The 16992-nt window shown below is 38.9% G+C and overlaps 1 protein-coding gene and 1 pseudogene across 4 annotated transcripts; one reads left to right on the top strand and one right to left on the bottom strand.

Annotated features, from left to right (window-relative positions):
* The first annotated feature begins 837 nt into the window (after positions 1-837).
* On the top strand, positions 838-5288 carry LOC137742757 (uncharacterized). Of its 4 annotated transcripts, none has more exons than XM_068482705.1 (6): positions 838-1059; positions 1260-1361; positions 1477-1630; positions 1822-1913; positions 4345-4455; positions 5066-5288. In XM_068482705.1, the coding sequence occupies exons 1-6, from the start codon at positions 970-972 to the stop codon at positions 5225-5227; spliced, it is 711 nt and encodes a 236-aa protein (XP_068338806.1). In that variant the 5' UTR covers positions 838-969; the 3' UTR covers positions 5228-5288. The 4 variants fall into 4 exon arrangements, with proteins under 4 accessions (XP_068338806.1, XP_068338805.1, XP_068338804.1 ...); XM_068482704.1 differs by having other exon boundaries at positions 1477-1708; positions 1828-1913; XM_068482703.1 differs by having other exon boundaries at positions 1477-1708.
* A 522-nt stretch (positions 5289-5810) lies between these two features.
* Positions 5811-6826, bottom strand: LOC137741763 (uncharacterized; annotated as a pseudogene).
* Between the last annotated feature and the right edge of the window lie 10166 nt (positions 6827-16992).

The raw sequence follows: 16992 nt of genomic DNA, 5'->3' as shown, positions 1-16992 counted from the left end.
TTGGCAGATTGCTTTTGAATAGGCAAATTGTGCAGTGTGCACAGATGCTTTTGAATTGGCAGATTTGTGCACAGATTAGTAGAAACAAATTAGCAGATTGGGCCTGTTTATATGTCAAATTTTCAATATAAAATGTTGAATTTTAGCCTAAAAGCATAATATGTCAAATTTTTGTCCAAAAGCCCAAAACCATTTCGGGATTCCCGATTTGTCCCGAAATCCCGAAACTATTTCGGGATTCTCGAAAATTGGGTTTGACATCAGTATTGAAATTGGGATTCTTGAAAATTTCGGTTTGAGAATTGGGACAAGGGTTTCGGTATGGGATCCCATACCGCACCATCCCTATATAATAGTATGAATGAAATTAGAAATTTTTAATGAATTTAGGGACTTATTTTACTGAAAAATAATTCAGGGACCTAAGTTTCATTATGATGATAGTTTAAGGACTAAATCAGCAGTTTACCCTCAAGAAAAACCAACTTAAAATACATGAATTATTAAAAAACTCATTTTCTTGTTTTGCTTTATTAAGTTGTCAGATATTTTAAATCTTTATACTTATAATAATTCATTCTTTCTAGTTTGTTTTTATCAAAATTCCTTCTTCTAGTTATATACCCAAAAAGAGGGAGGAGAATTTAACCCAAAACAAAGGAGGAGAATTCTTTTCTCTCATAAACTATCTTCACTAGAATTACGTTAGCATCTTGTATTGATTTTTTAATTAAAAGATAAAAAAGATAATTTTTATTTTATTTTATTAAAAGATAAAGAAGATAAAAAAAATGTACGGAAAGAGGAGTAGAAAGGGGAAGAGAACATAAGAGAGAGAGAGAGAGAGAGAGAGAGAGAGAGAGAGAGAGAGAGAGCGCTCAGAAGGAAACGTGGAGAGGAGATAAAGCGGTGAGACAAAAGGAATTGGAGGGAGCAGCTGCGGCTGCGGAAGCGGTGAGACAAAAGGAAATGGAGGGAGCAGCCGCAGCCGCAGCAGAAGGGCGGCATCCTCTCAAACCCCATCCTCGTTTCAATAACCGTAACAGCTGGAAACATAAGGTCTCTATCACACAAACCACGAACAATTCAAGTTTATGATTCATTTATTATTTCGTAATTTTAATCCTTGCTTGGATTCAATTTTATGATCCAATTGATTTTGATTGTACAAATTGTTATGCATAATTTGAAAATATTTGTTAGTTTGTGTTGTATGTAAGCTTAGCTAAGTGTATTGGTATCTGTAATTTGTTTTGTAGCTGAGAGAGAACTGTTACAAAAGGGTTCGAGAAGACAGAATGCGGTTGCTTTGGAAGATGAGAATGCTGCCCACTCCACAAATTCTCAATCACATTCCAAATGTACTCCACGGTCTTCACTCTGTCCCTAATTTTTTCTTTCTTTCTTTCCTATTATTTTCTCTATGAAAATTTGGTTTGCACTTTCCAATTGGATGGTTGTAACTTGTGTTTGCAGGATTTGATCAAATCTGCATTCCAGGACATAGTTTCTGCTGAATTGGAAAAAATTAAGGAATCGTCATTGGATGAAAATGTAAGAAGTTCAACATCTGTCCCTGAGGCCAATGATATGTTATGGGAATACGATGGCCTTACAAATGTATACCAAGGTGATTGTGAAGAGATATTGTTAGAAATGCAAAGGATCTTTTATGAAGACCTGACTATTCATCCAACTAGAAAAGAAGGTGAAAAAGTCGGTGCTTTTTTCTCGATGAAATTAAGTTTGTTATAAGTTCAATTGTTGTAGCAGAAAGTCTTTTGACTATCAAAGGTTATAATTTTCTCTAGCCCTTTGCAGAAACAGAAATCTGTGTTGAAACATGGGAAGATGAAGAGGATGAGTATTTGTCCCAGGCAGTTTATGAGCATATGCAACTGAACGACAAGCAGGTATAACAGCATAAGTTATGAGTATTCCATGCAACAATTTATACGAATTTGTATCCAGTTTGCACATTTGATTATATGCATAATAATTAATAACCATTGAATTTATGATTAGTGATATTATCGATTAAATCTTTATAATGACATTTGATATTTTAATGAAAACCTGTACTCAAGAAACTTTATAGTTGGCATCTGAGAGAGTATCACTTTAGCTGATGATTAACTCCAAAATACGTTTAATGTTGTCATTGTTTCATTTAAACCCAATTATCTGTTGTAATGAACAATGACCCTGCCTATAAAGGGCTACTTATATAATTTTATTTCCCCCAGAGATGGTTTTAGCAAACTATGGAAGATAATATTATTTTCTAACTTTTATTGGAGTGATATTAGAAGTATCATATTTCTTGAGAGCACATCTAGTCGTGTGATGTGTCTAAACAACAAGCTATACTAGATTTCTTGACTACACCTGAGTTAAAACTTGATCTGACCTTCAGCTTCTAGATCATGTGACATTTGATAGAAGAATATGGTCATTCTAACATAAGTTGCCCCCCACTTAAGGAAATTTTTGGCTCCATCCTTGCTTGCCCTGCACAAAGAGGTGTGATCCAAAGGGTAAATTGTGAAGCCAAGATCTCTTGACTGAAAAACGGAAGATTACATGAGGCAGATGTAACCAAGATGGTTGAGGAGATACCGTGAGAAGAGTACAAAGTCCATGTGTTGAGTCTCACATGGCCTACTTAAGTTGAGGGGAAGTTCTATATGGTACCGTTTGGTACGTGGGACGGGACGGAACAGAGTGGGACAAGGCGTTCCGTCCCACGTTTGGTGCGCCTAAAACGGGTGGAACGAGCTGTTCCACGGGACGAGTTTTGGGTGAATTTTCGTTCCACCTCACCCCCCTGGAACGACTCGTTTCACATCCGTGGAACACAAAATTATAACCTCTCCGTCTCCTTCTTCTTCCTCCTTGTTTCCATCCGAGGGCATCTTTGCTCCCGCTCCGTTCCGTTCCGTCCCGTCCCGTCCCATTCCGTTCCGTCCCGTCCCGTCCCATTCCGTTCCGTCCCATCCCGTCTGCATACCAAACGATACCTATATGTCGGCTTAGTATCTCTTATAATTGGAGGCCTTTCAGCTCATGAAGGCTAGGTTAAGCCCCAAGCGGGAATATATATGACCAGTGGATGTGGGTCATTCAAATCAGGAGTTAGAGAACCTGGGGCTCTTAATCAGGCTGTCTTGCGCTTATGGATCCTAAGATGATTTTTTATTAAGGAACATTCTCAGAATTTTATTTCAGGAAAAGAAAAAAGAAGAGGAAAGAGAGAAGTTGTGCCATAAATGAATGCTTGGTTGACTGACATAGAGTTGTGCCATAAATGAAGGCTTGGTTGACCAACTATGTCAGGAAATGAAGGTTGAAATGAATGATCTGACCATCGAGTAGGACCCAATTAAAGCCTTATGACATGATTAACTGATATGAGATCTTTGCTGTTTTCTCTGTTCCTGTTGCTTATTTTCTTGCTGTGTGAACAAAACCTGCATACTAGCCAATGTATTAAAAACGTGAGCCGTGGGCGAGGCGTCCGAGGGATAGCCCGGCCTAGGTGTGAGGTGAAGCCTTACGGGACCTAAATTTTTTAATATATACACATTGAGCATACACATATTATATTTAAAAAAGAAGAAGATTATTAATCAATAATCACCCTGAGCACACATATATTATAAATATATATACATACATAAATTATAATATATATATATATATATATATATATAATAGAGGATGAAAAGCACAATGAGCACACATATAACAATGCACGCATATAGCACACACATCCATTATATAAAAAAATAAAAATCAGAAAAAAAAGGCAGAGAGACGATAGTGCAAGGAAGAGGTATGAGGTAGTTAAAACCCTACCCAAAATTTGGGTTTGGGAGTTTAAAAAAAAAAAAAAAAAAAAAGCCCTGAGGCGCGCCTAGGTGGCTCCAGCAACGCCTTCCGCCGCCTAGGAGTCTCCGGCGACGCCTTCCACCCACTCCCTCAAAACAGAGGTAGCAACCCTCACCCCCAGCCTTAGAAGGCGCCTAGGTGCGCCCTAAGGCGAGCCTTTTAAAACATAGATACTAGCTAACATTCTGTTACAGCAGCAGCAAGTCTGATACTATGGCTAAATCATTCCTCTGTATTTGTTAGTATTATAACTTACTTTTCCACCATCTTATTACAGCTGTGGTCTCAGCTTCTAATTATTTTTCCAGTCAAATTACTTCCCTATCTATCAAAGTGTAGTAAAATTAATAATAGAATGCCATATATTTTATATCCATGTGAGAAAAGGCTAAATCATTCCTCACTATCAGTTCTTCTTTGGTACTGATTATATTGTTTTGGCCGTAATGCTAGATGCACAAGGAGGAAGTTTGGTGCCCCGTCTGTAAGCACGGAGTACTACAAGAGAATTACAATCGAATATACTGCACTCTATGCAAGGTTCAGCTCAACAAAGGCAATGAGGTATTGTTAACTCCTTATGTTTCTATCTATGCTTATGCGTTATAATGCAGATATCATAATCCAAAATTTGACCAAGTTCTCCGTAATTTTTGGACGTAAAGAAATAAAAATCTCAACTCCCAAATTCCCAAATAGTCTATTTTGTGGTCTTGGAAGGGGCAAGAAATAAATCGTGTTGGATAGATAGTGGATATGGGTGACAGTGCGATTGAAATGCATTTTGTTGTTATTTTTCTCACCCAGTAAAAAAGGCAAAAGGAGTTTTAAACTTGTCTCAGTGCTGGTCACCGAGCTCTCCATTAATATAAGATACTAGCTATCAAAAGATTCTAAAAGACATCATTTATTAAGTTATGCATGAATGCGCTACTTCTGTAATTTTATCTTCTTTTTGTTTTGTTTTGTTTTGTTTTGTTTTATTTATTTATTTATTTTTTTTCTTGTTATATATATTGTGAAAAAGGTATCCTTGAAAATGAAATTCCAAATGACATTAGTATATGTAGTTTGTCAATTTGATTAATAATCATGACCGTCATATGGTTATTTAGTAATATTCCTATTGCGACTGAAAAAAGATTTCATTTATATTACGAGTTAAAAATTCCAGGTTAATTTGGAAATATTGCGGGGCAGGCTAGCAGAAGTTCACACTGAGCATCTGGATCGTGGCTGCAAATTGAAACCCAAGTTTCGCATTGAGATCAGATTTAATATAACTGCACTGTACGTTTTCTGTGCTGCTTGTAATACATTTGAGATTGTAGTATAGACTGTATAATGAATACTTCCATGCTTTAAAGATGAAATATATCATCATCATCAACTTGTTCGCTTGGTTGTTATACATTTGAGATGGTAGTATAGTGAATACTTCCCTGTCGATATCTTTAAAGATCAAATATATCATCATTAGCATCATCTTGTTCACTATGTAATATTCCCTACTTATTTTCCGAAATTTTCAGCTAGCGCGTAGTGTTTCCATAGGGAAAACCGTGGGTTTTCTAAATTCAAGAGGAAACAAGAAATGAAACTTGCAGGCTTCTAGAACTTGAATCCAGTTGGAGGAGTAACCCAAAGCCTATCGAATTCAATGCATAACATAAAACTTAGTCCCAATTGTATTGTTTGTCATGGTAACAAGCATCTTGAAAACTATTGTCACTTGTCAGGTGGTAGTGGCTGTAAAGATATATATGCATGAACAAATATCACATGCAATGCCAGGTTGCACATAAGGATTTCATCGTCCATAAAAACAGATCAGTGATGAGTGCTAACCACTAAACAGCAGCCTAGTCTAGATCATACTACCATCTTTGAAACTCCTGGACGCCTGAACCAAAGGCCTCTCATCCATCGGATTTGGTTTAGGTGCTATTACTACTGATTGGCCAATCGAGGAAATTGTAGCCTTCAAGTGAGGGTGGTAGATATGCCTGCGTGACACTGGCAGAGGGATTGTCGTTCATACCCAAGTTCCTTCATTAGCTTGGTAGGCGCATTCCTCAGATGAAGAGGCACTCCCTCATTCTGGCCGACAGAGTCCCTCACCACTTGTGTACTCCCTATTGCTTTATAGACAGCGAAAGGTTTAGGAGCCAATGCCAAGTAAGCCATACACTGTGCAAGAATGACATTGCACTCTGGCATTCCCAGAAAATGGCAAGCCTGATGACAAGCAACGGCCTGGTTCAGTGCTGATGGGTCAGCCAACCCAACATCTTCAATGGCGAACCTTATGAGTCTGGCGGGCAAGATAGAGAGGCTCTTGGCCTCCTTCTAGCATCTTTGCCAACCAATAAATGGGCGCATCAGCATAACTTAGTCTCATGGACTAGTGAAGGGCACTGATGAGATTATAGTGCTCTTCCCTCGCTTTGTCAGAAGCAACATGTTTGCATTACAAAGCCTCTTTGGCATCCTCTAAGGTAACAACATCAGTAGCCACTAAATTATTATGATCATCATCATCATCATTCGTAGAGGAGAGGTAGAGTTAGAGGTCGAGGAACTAGAGATAGAGGCCACTCGGGCAGCTGTTGCAGAAACTTCCAGGCATCCACACTTTGGGAGTCAATCCCTTATTATCGGAGGCACTGGCGGCCCACTTGAGAAGGAGCTCAACCACGTGGGGTATCAGAGGGCGGAGAACAAGAACTCGGCTGCGAGACAGAGACGAGCGGCCTGATCAAATGGAAGGAAGGGTTCTCGGTGGTGGCCCCATGAAGACTATACAGTCTATACTGCCGTCTTCGATGACGGGCAAGAACGAGTCATGCTGGGACTTTTTGAACCTGTGAACCTCGTCCACGAACTGTTTTGTGTTTTCTCCGCCGCCTTTTTCTTCTTGAGAACAAACCACCATATAAACCCATGTATAGGAAAACTTGGGTCTCCAGTGTAAAGTGAGCCTTACAGACTTAAAAGGGAATCTTTGTCTCCCTAAAACTATTTCCAACCATTAGAGTAAAACTTAAAATTTTTTGCTCAGAAAATTTAGGTTTTAACCTATAAATAGTTTTTCTGCTCTAACCTTCTAGCCTAAAATTTTAGCCCCAGATTATTGAAGAATGAATTTAGGCTAATTTTTTTTTTTAGATTAACTTTAAAAAAAATTGTGTAGACTATCCTAAATTAATTTTATGAACATTTTGACCTAAAAATATTTAATTCCGATAAATATTGAAAAATCACTAAATGGACACATGAAACTCATGAAACACTATGGAATAATATGAAACACTTGATACAGATGTATAAACACAAAGCACATGAAACACACAAAACACATATGAAACACATACAAAACACATGATAGAGATGTATAACACACCAAACACATGAGACACACAAAACACATACCAAAATACAAACAAAACACATGAGACACAACGAAGAAGCCGAATTTGCAAACTCTCTTATGCAATATGAGCACCATGCCGAATCTAGCTATTGTAGTTCCGTCACGGGTTCATTTGTCCTTTGTAGAATCCTAAATTTTAGGTTTTTATAATTTTATGTGATAATTTGGAATGTATACTTGGTGACATCGAGACCCTAGCGCGGGGCTAAAATTGGGAATGGTAGTTTAGGGTTTGAAGGATGTGGGCAGCAAATAGAATGAATATGAAAGAGATGGAAACCTCATTTTGATAGTAAGAGGATAAAAAGACAAATAACAATCTAATGAATGAGATTGAGATAAAAAAATCTAATCCAGTTGTTGCAATAATTGATCATGATATATGCATTACAAAACGCAATAATGGAGCCATTACTTACAAATGAAGAGAAATAGTGACACACCCCGATCGAGATCAGGGCATGCTGGCTGTCACGTGGAAGTGACGTAACCATGTGTACAGTGCGGAAGCAAATGAAATAATAATAATAAATAGTACAAATAAATAAAAACTAGCTTTACACAAGGTAATAACCACAAGTGCAAGCGTAAGTGCGACACTAAGTTCAGAGCATGAAAGCCTAATGCAGTCCAGGAGAAAACAACGCAACAAAAGCACACCCGAAGGTGGTCCTACACTGGTGATCGTCTGTCAGATATGCCGGGGAAATCCTCAGGGAAACCACCAAACGTGCTAGCCAACTAGAACCTGGAGGGGCTCAAAACAAAAGCGTGAGTGGGCAAAAACAAAGCTTTTCGAAAACCATTTAATAAATAAGTTCTAACCCCTCGCCGTAAAACCTGTATACTTCCCAGAAAATAGAATATATAAATATATAAGTCATGCTCAGGAATATGCTATGCCAAAACCCTCAAAGTAAAATGCAAGTGCTCAGGTAATATCGCATCAATATCATATAATCTGTCAGCCGGAGTCACCTAATATGACCTGTACGGCTGAATCTAGAGCTCGAATCTCCATCTTACTAACTAGACCTGCACACGAGTCGGAACCACCTAAAGTGGTCTGTACGACAAGCCTGGGTGTAACAGATATATACGCTCAAGTGCTACGATCACGTGAAGGCTGGGCGAATAATCGCGGGTCACTTACAAGTCGGAACCACCTAAAGTGGTCTGTACGACAGGACTGTGCACCTAACTTGGATCCAAGATGAGCGTGTGGTGCGGGAGGTGAACATCACGTGAAGGACTGTGCCCAACTCTGGGCAGGAGCACTAACACCGAGGGTGCATGTTATGAGCTCTCTATGTATCTCAAATCCCTACTGAATGTAAACATGAATTACACTTACCTGGCACTTACCTGTGCGTCCGCAGCACCCATACACACATATATAAACGTAACTAACCATGCATAACAAACAACAATATAATATATGGCATATAACGAATAACGTTTTAAATCACTTTATGGGAAAAATATAAGTATATAGGTATATACGGAAAACCAAAAGCCCACTCACTGGTATGTGGAAGGGTCGTAACCCCCCTGCCTCGAGTGACCACGCTCGTCCTCGGGATATGTATCACCTATATGCGAAACAACTATAAAAACGTTAACTTTAAAGCACATAACCAAACTTAAGAAATAACTTCTCATACAATGCTCAAATGGGGTGTATGAATACACCAATGTGATCTACTCAACCTCAGGAACATCCCCATATTTTTAGAAAAAATTTTCACCGCCGCACGCGCCTCCACGCGCAGGCACGTGCCTGGCACGCTGACGGCGTCAGTTGATGCCGTCAAGAATATTCCGTTAACTTTAACGGATTCTGTCAACAGCGTTAGGAATATTCCGTCCAAACTGACGGAATATTTCGTCCAAACTGATGGAATATTCCGTCGTCTTCTCCGGCGAGGCTTCGGCGCCGTCATTAGCGCCGGAAAATCGGGAAAATTTCAAATCGTGATATCTTCTTCGTTTTTCAACCAAATTTCACAAAATTGGTACCAAATTGAAGCTTACAACGAGAGGAACAAAATCATACCACTTTCAAGTGCTAAAATCCACGAAATATCGCCGGGAAAATACCCCCAACTTCGGCCAACCTCGAAACTCGTGATCCCGACGTCCAAAACCTTAAAACGAACCACCCCGAGCCTCCTAATGACCTCACCAAGCTTTCTACAAGCTTGAAATTCCCAAAAACATAAGAATTTACGTGTGCATGAACAGTACCAAAAATCGGGTATCTCGAGTTCGACGTGAAAACGAAGATATCCTTACCTGAAATGGGTATGGTTGGACTCCAATGGACCTCACGAGCATGGATATGTACTTTGTTTCTTCGATCTATGAAGTTTTGGGTGGTTTTGGAGTGTGTCCGTACACATGGAGGGGGAAAATGGGAGAGAGAGGGCTCGGGACAGGGGGAGTGCAGGGCATACATGGTGAGGGTGAGTGTGTGGAATTGTGTGTGGTCCACAACCAGCCACACCAAGCCCAAAAACATACCACACAACGAAAATTCACACTAGGGGCAAAATCGTCTTTTCACGCGTGCGTTTTAAAATTTTCGGAACGGGCTGTCACAAATAGTGATGTCAAAATTTTTTTTTTTATTTTTGTCGATATATTCCCAAAATATTTTACGACAACGTTGAGATGCTCTCAGTAGTAGTATATAAGATAGGGTAAATCTCTGTTTACTACCCTCATGTTTCATGGTTTTCAACATTTAGTACATCAAATTTTTTTCATCCTAGAGTCTTACCTAAAGTGTAATTTTGGGACAGTCTCATACATCTGTTAGTCAAATTGTTAACTCTGCCGTTAACTGATGATGTGGCGCCTATGTGGACAATGACTTAACGCCACGTGTCATTAAAGGGTCCACGTGGAATTTAAAAATTAAAAAAAAAAAAAAAAAACACATAAACCGTCTTTTACCTCACCCCAACCCCCTCCCTCCCATTCTTTCCTCTGCAACCCCTCTCCTTTGCACACCTCTATCACTCCTCTCCACTCTATTGTCCACCAAAAACACCTCTAATATCGCCTCTAGTATGAACTTTGCCGGATCGACACAATCGCCCAAAGCTAGAGGCATCTGCAACCTCAGAGCCTCCAATTCCTTCTTCTTCGCCGTCACGAACCTCCAGAACCCATTTTCAAGCACAACGACTTGAGATTCATCAACAACCCCTCGCCATCGTCCACCTCTCAGTACTCGTCGTTGCTGTGAACCCTCCATATTCTTTACCCTCCTCCACTGCTTTCTTCCACTTCTAAACCCTTAAAAAAACCAAAGAAATTCACCTTTAATTGCAAATGGGCATCTTCCCTGAGCCTTAGAAACCCCATTGCTCAATACCCACCCAGATTCAGCTCCAACCCACTTCATCCATGGCTGCATCTTCCATCTCCACCCATTTCGTCGCATTAGCTTTCCTCGTTTTCTTCCTCAGAACCACTTCCACCCTTACGAGGTCTCCTTTCTCCGCCTTCTTGAGAAGGTCTCTAATGATTGGGTCGTCGAAATTAATGAGCAAGTGACCTCCATGGTTAAGATCCACCTGGAAAAGCTTCAGGTCAGCGATGTGGGACTGGCAGCCATCTCTAATTGCTTGGATTTGGAGATTCTGCACTTGGTCAAGAGCCCTGAGTGGACCAATGTAGGATTAGTCTCCGTCGCTGAACGCTGCAAGCTGCTAAGGAAGCTTCACATTGACGGATGGAAGGCTAATTGAGTAAGTGATGACGGGAAGACGAACGGGGTGGAGTTGTGGAGGGGTGTCGGGTGTGGGGAAGACGAAGGGCGTTTTTTTACAGTTGCAGGGATGCGTTTTATGTGATTTGAGTACTCATGACATCAAGTCCCATTGTTTCTTTCTTCTTTTCTTGTGTTCTTGTTAGTACTAAGTGCTCATAATTTTGACTTCTCCTTGGAATTGACGCTTGTACGTTTCATTAAGTACACACCCCGCCCTAAGCACACAAAATAACGTTTGTTGAATTGCACCTCCACCGTGTTCCGTTTATTACTCGCACCTCCCATGGACTAAATTGCCCAGAATAAAAAAAAAAAAAATGGATTCCCTTTTATGTTTAGGGCAATTAGCATGAATGATCAGTTTTTGACTTTTGGTTGTAGAAATGATCATTTTTGTCGTGAGATGACATAAAACAACAGCATAATAATGATATATTGAAGACATAATAAACACTAATCATTTTGGCAATCAAATGTCAAAAATTGACCATTTCTGCTAATTGCCCATATTTTTATGGCTACAATCGTATTTCACTTTGATTCTTCCTTTCTCTTCTTTTTCCTCCTCGAGTGTCACTTCATATTGAGAGGAGAGATAGTTATAGGAAAATGGACGAATAACTACTAAAGGGCATGTTCTTAGACGCATTCATTTAGTACAGGTCGGTTTCATATACAACAGTGAAGTCACTCTTTATCAATTTTGTAACGAAATAGTGTTATTGTTATCTAATATTGGGAGCAAAAATCCTTTGAATTTATGATAATATATTTGAACTATTTAACAATTTTCAAAATAGGACATCCCATATATTCTATCCCCCTCAATTAAGGTTTTTTAATGGAGCAATATTGAGATGGCCATGCAATTGCTAGCCAACTTACGCAATGCAACAACATCCTCATCCTTGAAGTTGAAGGGCAACTTGAACCCCCAAAGACTTAGCGACGGCATCATCACACGTGCCCAAAAAGGTATTTACTCCGCTAAGCCTTGTTTATATTGTGCCGACATCGTGTGCGACAATGGCATCAGTAGCACCATTGAGGTCATCTACTGCAGATTCATATTCTTCGTGGCATACTTGGACAGTCGACATATCTAACGCAAGGCCATCCAGCTTCTTGAACTGGGCGAGGGCCTCTTGCATGCGGTTCAAGCATGCTTTAATCTCTATCTGAAGCGCGCTGGTAGGGTCGGCAGCACTGTATTCAAGGGGAAGGATGGTGCGGGAGCAAAGAACAGGGTTATCAGTTTTTGCAGAGATTTTTTCAAGAGCTGCATCCACCTGCGGGATTGGGGCTGATGAGCCTTGAGCGGAAGAGAAGAGGAGATGGATATGACTACGAGGTGGATCCGGCTTCATTCACAAATGCACAGTCTGGAAACGTCTTCTTTCTTTTCTTCTTTTTCTTTGAAAAGTAAAAAGGTCTTCTGAGCTTTCCTAGTAGAGGCCTGTGACGTTGAAATATTTTTTTGCTCGACCTCTTATAATTGCCTTTTGTATTACTATTAGCAGCCGTGCTTGTAACAAAACTCTCTGAATTCAAATGATCGCCAACTTTTGAGGCCACTACTTGTGTAAACATGGCCTATTGCAATCACTTAACAGAAGTCTTGCGTCTACATGAAGAAACCATGTTCCATTCACTCCCTGGAAAGCACTCTTCATGCTCATTGAATCAGGCAGGCGATAAAGGCATGATTTTCGATTGACCTAATAAACAAATGCAGTGCACAGTGAGAACCACAAATTAACCAATGATTAATTCAGGGGAAGAGGAAACAAGTACAAATCACGACATGAAATGCACCATCAATCCAGAAACTCGAATCTCTCCTAATTTCCAGAAACAACTGAAGTGCTGTGTCTCAAGTTCCCCTACAAAACAGAATTGGCAATGATTACCATTGCGTAAATGGACAAAGGCAGAAAATTAGAGGATGTTAGAAGCTGCACTTAAGTTCAATAACTTCATCACGCCATTAACTAACTGGACATAAAAGAAAAGAACGTATATTTTATAAATACAGTTTTGAATACTAAGCTTGTAACTTAATTGTTTAAGAGCATTACCTAGTGGCTTGAGGATTCGAATCCCTTCCCTCTAGGTTCGGATAGTTGCTTCAAACCAGCTTGCTGTTGGCTTTCTGTTGGTATAATTGTACAACTAAGTTATTTATAGGTATTCTAATCTTTATGCTTCATAAAATTTCTAGAGTTTACAAACCCTAGCCGACTTCCATTTCAGTTTTCACTTTTCTTCTACACTCTCTCTCTCCCCTCCGCTACTTTCTTCGTCTATGCTTCCTCTGTTCCTCAGTCTTTCTCTCCTTCCTCTCTTCCTCCAAATCACTTTCTCTCCAATCTTCTCCTGTCCTCCTCACAGATTCCTTCTTCCAAACCATGATTTTCCCTCGCCCCTTCGAATCGAAACCCATCTAAATTGGAAGATTCTAATCCGGATTTTCCGATCTTTCACAAGTAATTTTCAAATCAAAACGAGTATGATTTATATTGTGATTTTGTTGAATTAAAATGGGTATGATTTATATTGTGATTTTGTTGAATTAAAATGGGTTTTTCTTTTAATTATTTTGTTGGGGTTTTGCATATTATAATCTTTCAATTTGGCAGCAAGGAGAGGAAGTTGCCCCCAATCCACCATCTTTATTCCCAATGCAAAAGAGGGAGCTCGGGAACAAAGCAAGAACGTATTTCTTTATAATTATTGTTTGATGATTTGTCTGTAAGAAAAGAAAACCAATTGAAATCGATGAAGAATGAAGAGCAAGTCCGGTTCCTTATTGGGATTTCGCTCTCTGATAGACCAAGATGGCAACAATTCCTCCTTTGCTCTTTCTTCTTTGGCTACCTCCAGATTAAAAAAATAAAAAAAAATAAAAAATAAAAAAATTCATGGAAAAAATCGAACCGGACTGAAAAAACCTAAAACCGAAAAAAACCGAACCAAACCGAACAGTAATTTTGGTTTGGTTTACGATTTCGACCAAAAACTAAACCGAAATGAACCGAACCCACCCCTAAGGAATACCACTAGACTATAGTACTAAGTGGCATATGTGATTAGGGATGGACAGAATACCCACGGGTATGGGTAACAGTAGTTACCCACCCATTTAAAATTCATGATTATGGTTATGATCAACAGTTTAAACAAATAAGCGGTTATGAGAATAACCGTTTACATATGAAATTTAAATGAGTGGTTATAGGTATTACTCGTAATTATAAACAGGTACTAATTTAATTGTTTATTTTAATAAATGTAAAATGAATCTTAAGTATTCCAAATTGAAATAAATCAGTGGAGTTTATTATGATCAAATTTTAACTTAACCAACTACTTGATTTAAATCCAGGAGGATTCTTGCTGGATCTTCTTTATGAGGATTTTGGGGATCCTCCAATCATATCCATTCATCGTATATCGTGCAGTAAAAAATCATTGAAATTTTTTATATTTAAAATTGAATATAAACAGTACCTGACAAAAACTAGTCTCACGTGTACGATAAATGAATATGATTGGAGGATCTCCAGGATCCTCACAAAGAGGATCCTACGAGGATCCTCTCTCGATTTAAATTGGTCAAAATACCTATATTTATTAGGTAATATAGGTCAAAATATGACATTTATTAGCCAATTTTGTGACATATAGCACTAAACTAACCATCTACAAAATACCTATTTATTTCAGTAATTGAGTATTGAAAAAAAGGAAAACTAATGAAAAGTTCAAAAAAAACTTTAGTTTTAATGAAAAATGACAAATAAAGTTGTAGTGAATAGTACCAGGAAAAGGTAAAAAATGTGGTTCTTCTTTAAAAGTGAATAGTACCATAAGTGTTTCGTTAAAACTCCCTTGAATAAATTATGGGTGTTTGTAGAGCACATGTATCGATATTGCAATGAGCAATGGATTCTTATTTTGTGTTACACTATACCGCTTAGAGTGTTGTGGCCTTTATTTAACTAACAGGGAAGGGGGGCCGGCGGCACAGAGATAATATAGAAAGAGAGATACGTTTATATGGTTGTGTAGAGGAATGTGTTATTCCCCCTACGCAGTGCCTTTATTTATAGTAATAAGAGAGAGAAGAAATCATTCTCGTCCAAGGAATACAAGTCCTAATAGTGAAGAATAACTAGAATAAAATAAAATCTAAGATTTACACAATCATACATAAATAAAAAGTTTATAACACTCCCCCTTGAGTGTGTAGATACTCAAGTAGATTCGGCATCATATAGAGGTTAAGGAAGGTCGACTCATTGACACTGATTATGGGAACATATTATTCTTAAATAAGATAGGAACTTGCATAAAAAAATAAGTCTCACAAAAAACCTTATGGCTATGGTATAAACCCGAGTAGGGACAAAACCCAATTGATCAGAATCCCAGTGATTGCATGCATTAGAAAAAAAAAAACAAATTCTTTCTCTGGATCCCTATTTTTAATTACTTAGAATCCCCCACAAGCAACTTGAAATCAAGAAACAAACCCGAGAGATAGCACCGATCTCCTTCTCCGTGAGGTCGTTGAGACTCGAGTGAGGCGGTGTTGTCCTCGTCCTTCTTGATCATCTTTGCCATGAGACCGTCAGGAGAGCACGACTTCCATGCAAATTTGAGTCACACATAGGAGATGACTGATAACCAACAAGGCAAAACTCGACTTGAGATAAGGAAGTGCGGCATCACTTGAGGATTTGCAAAGATAGAACAAGGCCAAATCCATAGTACCCTTAAGGTAGCGGAAAATGTCTTTAACACCAGTCTAGTGACTGCGTGTTGGTGCATTATTGTATATTGCTAAAAGATTAACAGCGAATGAGATGTCAGGTTTAGTGCATTGAGATAAGTACAATAAAGTGCCTATCACAATTAGATAAGGAACTTCATGCTCCAAAATCTTTTCATCATCCTCATTTGGACGAAAGGGATCTCATTTGGCATCTAATGATCAAACGACCATAGGAGTACTCGAAGGCTTCGCTTTATCCTCGTTAAAACGACGCAACACCTCCTGGGTGTAGTTCGATTGATGTACTAGGATTCCATCCAAATGGTGCTATATCTCGAGACTGAGATAGTATCGAGTCTTTCTTAGATCTTTCATCTCAAATTCTGACTTCAAGTGCACGACAATTATTGCGAGTTCTTTAGGAGTTTCGATAAGGTTCATGTCGTCGACATATATTGCAACTATCGTAAAATCAAAATGTGACTTCTTAATGAACACACAAGGGCATAGTTCGTCGTTCACATATCTTTGACTAGTCAAATACTCACTCAGACGGTTATATCACATTCTTCCAGATTACTTTAAAGTGTAGAGTGAACACATTAGTCGAATTGAGAGCGTGTTCCAGTGTGTGAAAATATTTGATCCAATCAATGTAAGTCATTCATGAACTTTCATATAAATTTCCATATCAAGATCCCCATAGAGATACGCAGTTACTACGTCCATCAGTTGCATACTTAGTTTTTCGGAAACTACCAAACTGATAAGGTAGTGAAAAGTAATCACTTCCATAACAGGTGAATAAGTTTCGTCATAGTCAATCTCGGGGTGTTGTGAGAAGCCTTGCGCAACAACCCGAGCTTTGTAACGCACAATTTTGTTCTTTTCATTACGCTTCCAAACGAAAACCCACTTGTAGCCAACGAGCTTCACATATGGAAGAGTAGGAGCTACAGGTCCAAACACCTTACGTTTCGCAAGCGAATCGAGTTCGACTTAGATTGTTTGTTTCTAGTTTGACTAATCGGTTCTATGTTAACATTCATCAATGGAACAGCGTTCAATGTCATCGCTCAACATGATCTTAATAACTACTGCATATTCTAA

This window comes from Pyrus communis, chromosome 8, assembly GCF_963583255.1.
Source record: "Pyrus communis chromosome 8, drPyrComm1.1, whole genome shotgun sequence".
Lineage (NCBI taxonomy): Eukaryota > Viridiplantae > Streptophyta > Magnoliopsida > Rosales > Rosaceae > Pyrus > Pyrus communis.
Note: the sequence above shows the minus strand (reverse complement) of the source record. Positions and strands in the feature narration are given on the sequence as shown.